Below are 5,179 nucleotides of genomic sequence, written 5' to 3' on the forward strand. Positions count from 1 at the left end.
AAAAATATTCATGACATAAATAATAATTTTTTAATAACTAAATAATTTAATAAAAATCATACATTTAAAAAAACAGAAATTTGATAAGTTCATAATAAAACTCACAAATCAGTTCCAATTAATGTCAAAACATAACATGATAACAAATTCTAAACATTGTCATACATCAAAATATAACACAATTACAAACCAAAATAAGTTTTAAACATAGTCAACAATCACACAAACTCAATTAAGTTATAACAATTTTATAATTCATAATTTATTTTTGCTCATTGCATGGAGTCAAATGTCATATTCTAGATCTTCATCATCACCTTCTCATGCCTTCCCCAAAAGCTTCACCTTCCACATAACCTTCCAAGCCAATTCAAAAGATTAATTCTCAATGGTGCACTCAAGATTCCAAAGCAACCTTAATATTTTGAATTGTGGACAAGGTATGACGAGTGATATTAACCACATGTTCTGTTCTTTGGATTGTTGGTTCAACTTGAACATAAACCATTTGAAAAGCCATGGTTAATAATGATTTGCCTCTTGAACTTGTGGCATTTTCGATATTGCTACTTGCTTCAACATTAATTGTTCCACCATCATGTGATGAGATCATGAAGCCTGAGGGAATAATCATTGGCATAGTTGAAGAGTCCACTCCACTTAAAGCCCTCTTCACTTGGCTTTGAATAATTGGAGCATAAATCACATATGCTCCAAGAATATCTATACAACTTTCTTTAAGATACAATATAATGTTCTCTCGCTTGTTCAAAGTCTGTTCCATATGAAAATAATAAATAAGTTTTAATAATAAGTTTAGAATTTAATCATTATGTACATTAAAAACAAGTTTTATGCAAATATTTAAAGCATATTACTTCATTATTACATATTTATTTGTTGTGGTTATCACTAGATTACAAGCTACATTTGTTCAATTGAAATAACTATGCATTAATCAATATTATGAAAGGGTTTAATAAATATGGCCTACTATATCATTGTTTGTTACATCATGAATTCAATCACTACTTCCATTTTCAATTATAAAGGCACGAAGAAGATTTTTCTTTTTGTCTATAGATGAAATAGTAAATAAATTCGTATACAAATGAAGTATTCAAATAAACTGGAATATAGTATTTAATCTAATAATATCGATATTTATCGGTTGATTAAGGCCTTACGAATAAAAGATGTAGAAAATTTTAATCTATTTTAATAAATATATTATATATATGACATACGACATTGTATTAACAAAAATGTTAAAAAAGTTATTATAAAAATAGATATTATTGATATAATATATTCAAACATTTACAAATGTTATTTATCCATATAATTAAATAATAGAAAACTATTATAAAAAAAAAAAAAAAAAAAAAAGCAAAGTACCTGAATAATTGAAACACGGTTACACGCATCATTTGCACCAATTGAAATGTGTGCAATGTTGTGACCAGGCGTTGAACTAGCAATGGGATCCCACTGGAGCATAAGTTACAAGTATTATGTAAATATTTAATGCAAAGTGAAAATTCATTTAGGAAGATATTTACTTAATAATTTTTAACATTTAATATTTGTAGTACCCGATGGCGTGTATTGTCATCATTGAGGAAGTAAAAAAGAGTGTGTGGAGAAACGGAAATCCATGCATAGGCAACACAAGTTAGAACCATTAAGTTTCTCCTTTGGCTTTGCGATAGAATTGTTCTTTGGCGAATAAAGATTAATGGCTCATTATTATTATTCTCTTCAAATATGTGTAGTACACTTGATTGTGTGTTCAAAACTCTACAAAAATTTTGAACCATTTCATTTGAGAGTTTCATCACATTCTTTCTTCCTTCGGATGTTTTAATGTCTGAAAATATATACAAAAAAAATTAAAAACAATGTTGGATACAAAACACTTTTTATATGGATATATGTTCAATATGTAAAAATTGAATTTTTTATAATGAAAAATATACTCCAAAATGAAATATTATAAGAAAAAATAGTAATTGAAAAAAAATATATCTAGTTAAAAATAAGAAACATAGATTGACTATATATGATAGATAGGATAGTAGTTAACCTTTGTGATGCCTGGCTACATAGTCAATGGAAGTGCAAATATTTTTTTGACACTTTCTTTGAAGTGCCAAAAGCCACTTGGTTGCTTCATTTGAAGCACATTTACGAATAAAGCTACACACATTGTTCCTATGGACCCGATCATCAACTTCAACATGCTCAATCCAAGTAACCTATATTAATTTAATAAACCATATCATTATCATTATAATTATAATTAAAAGCTTATTGTAGTTAGCAATATTAACTATTTATCTCATTTAAAATTGACATGTAAGTTTATAAATATAGATACCATAGAAGTTCCATCAGACATATCACGAATCATGCATCCAGAGGGATGCCTCCAAGGGGTGTCAACAAGTGTTCCAAAGAAAGAAAATGACACGTCAGCTATACCCCACGTAACACTATCAATTTGTTCGCAATAGCGAAGGAAGTAAAATCCTCTTTCTGCCATTTGAGGTAAAAATATGTGGATTTTTGCGTACATCTATAAAGAGTTTCAAAACCTTGTTAATAACATAAATTATAAATAAAACTATTGAAAAATACTACTAACACACTTTTATTAGAATTATTTCATGTTATTATATGTTAAGTAGTTGTTTAATCATTTTAAAATAATTTTACATTTAAAGGAATGAATATGCGATGATAAAGCATGAATTCTATAAATGTTGGTTGAGAAATATACCAATTGTAAGGTTCCATTTCGATTTAAGTATGAACCAACATCAAATACTTTGAGCGTTTTAGCTTCAGAAACAATTGTTGGGAAAAGGTTAGCCCATTTCTCCTGAAAAAAATGTCATATTGTAATTTGTATTAATTTAAAATTTTCACTAAATAAATAAGAATATAAAAGAAATTTAAGTAATTGTTTAACAACAAAAACTATTATATATATAGTCACTCGATCACAAATATAAGTAAAAATAAATTTAAAATAATTAATATATTTAATATAAATTTTAAATCAAATACATCAATTAATTTTTTTTGATGTACTTTTCTTTATATTTAGAACTAGAAGGAGTAAGCACTAACCGAGTCTAAAAGCATCTCAACCAATTCCAATCCACCAATTGGCACTACTTTTGAATCTTTGGAAGATTCTATATGATTTTCTCTAGGAAACATGTTTTCATATCTTTCAGGAACAAGAACAAACCCCACCACATCATCGGAAGGTTTGGTCCATAAGGATTTGGTTTCCATAAGCACAATGAGTTCTTTCATTGAACTAGTAGCAATCTCCAACATCCTTGTACATTCTTCATTGTCATTCGCCCTACATGTTTTTTGCATTAATATCAATCAAATTAATTGTGTCATATTTTTCAACTCATTAGATAATTAAAGTCAATATTTGAGAAAATTGATTTGGGTTTTATTAAAATTTTGAGATAATTATATATTATGTAAAAGATTTAATTTGTATGTAGTAATAATATAAAGATATTTTATATTGTTAGATCATTATTATCTTTTAACTTTTATTATAATTATATTTAATTAAAATCATAGTTGTTGTAATGTGTTCTAAAATGTAAAACTTTTTACACGATGAATGACACTACTAGATATACCAATGTTCATATTCTTTATTTTTCTGGGTGTATGAAAGGTAGTATATTAGAAGGATATATAACTTTATTAATGACTGAGTGATAAGATCAAGGTTTTAAATCATGATATGTTACCAAATTACATTTGCAATGAAAAGGCTTTTAATTAAGACATCTCTGCAACTATAAATTGTGACCATAAACATTATAGATTTTCACAATATGAAAATTAATTTAAATTATGGACAACATCTAGAGATATATTTATATTGTTTGATAAATGCAATTCAGATAGTAGCGACATGAACATTTTGATATTTTTTATAGATTCAACTTCAACCAACAAGTCAGCTCAAAGAACGTAAAAATCAAATGATTTTATGAGCTTTAGTTAAATGAAAATTATTTAGAAGAATCTATGTTTGAATCCTAACCAAACTTTAATAATTGGCAAAATTTTAATTTTAATTTTTTTTACCGAATTTTAGATTATCAATGCTTTTTTTTTTAGAACCGAAATATTGAGACAAGAAATATTATATTAACAAAAAAAATCCTTAAAACTATTAAACAAAGAAAACAACCCTCACCCTTCCCCCAGTACTTCAAGAGACCACGAGTAAGAAATTGTTTATCCTCAATGTATATGTTTTTAAAATGATTTTTCTTAATTTTCAAAAATGACATTGAATTCATCCAAACCAACATTCTTTTCATTTGATTTTATTTAATTCAGATTTCATACAAAACTAATCCAAAAATTGAATAAAAAAAATAACCCAATTATTTTTTATCGGCATGAGTTTTCTCTCGTAAAAATTGAATCAAATCAATTCGCAGCACCTTATCAATAAATCATTGTCAGTTTCAATCTTAATAAATTATCAAAATAAAATGAACAAATTTAATTGTTTCCTATATTTCACCCATTAAGCAAGATGGGATTTTAAAATTGCAAATAAAAATTGTAAAAAATATGTAAATATTTTTTAATAAAACAATAGATCTATAATACTTAAAGGAGAAGATAGCTAGCAAGAAAGACAATTACCCTCCATGATGAGCTTTGTTATCAGCAGAGGATCCTTTTGAGAAATTCATTTTGGATCTCCAAAAATAAAATTATCCTACAAAATAATAATCCTAATATGTGGTAAAATATATGGATTTAATCAAAAAAGCATATTACTGATCAGAAGAAAGAGATGAAGGTAGCATATATTACATACAGTCACTTGAAAAAATGAACTACACTTATACCAAAAAAATAAATAAACTACACTAAAATCGAAAAGAAGAAATAAAAACTATCAACTTACCTTTTTTTAAACCCTTCCTATGCTACAAGCTAGCAACTTTGTTCTTGGCAAGACAAAAGGATAAATATGAATATATATAACTAATTTTTTTCATATTTAAATGAAAATGTTTTCATTTAATATTTTACATTTTTTTCAGTGACTCGTAAATTAGGGGATGCTGAGTCAAAAAATTAATAAATTAGGAGCTGCAATATACGTTTT

The 5,179-nt window shown here is 26.3% G+C and overlaps 1 protein-coding gene across 1 annotated transcript; it reads right to left on the reverse strand.

Moving 5' to 3' along the window:
- Positions 1-2,081: 2,081 nt before the first annotated feature.
- On the reverse strand, positions 2,082-4,757 carry LOC101497458 (homeobox-leucine zipper protein HDG12-like). The gene is made up of 5 exons (XM_004487896.3): positions 4,708-4,757; positions 3,136-3,379; positions 2,783-2,884; positions 2,381-2,578; positions 2,082-2,258 (listed from the first exon to the last, which is right to left on the reverse strand). Exons 1-5 carry the CDS (start codon positions 4,755-4,757, stop codon positions 2,082-2,084), a joined length of 771 nt encoding a protein of 256 aa, XP_004487953.2.
- Positions 4,758-5,179: the final 422 nt, after the last annotated feature.

This window comes from Cicer arietinum, chromosome 1 (assembly GCF_000331145.2).
Source record: "Cicer arietinum cultivar CDC Frontier isolate Library 1 chromosome 1, Cicar.CDCFrontier_v2.0, whole genome shotgun sequence".
NCBI lineage: Eukaryota > Viridiplantae > Streptophyta > Magnoliopsida > Fabales > Fabaceae > Cicer > Cicer arietinum.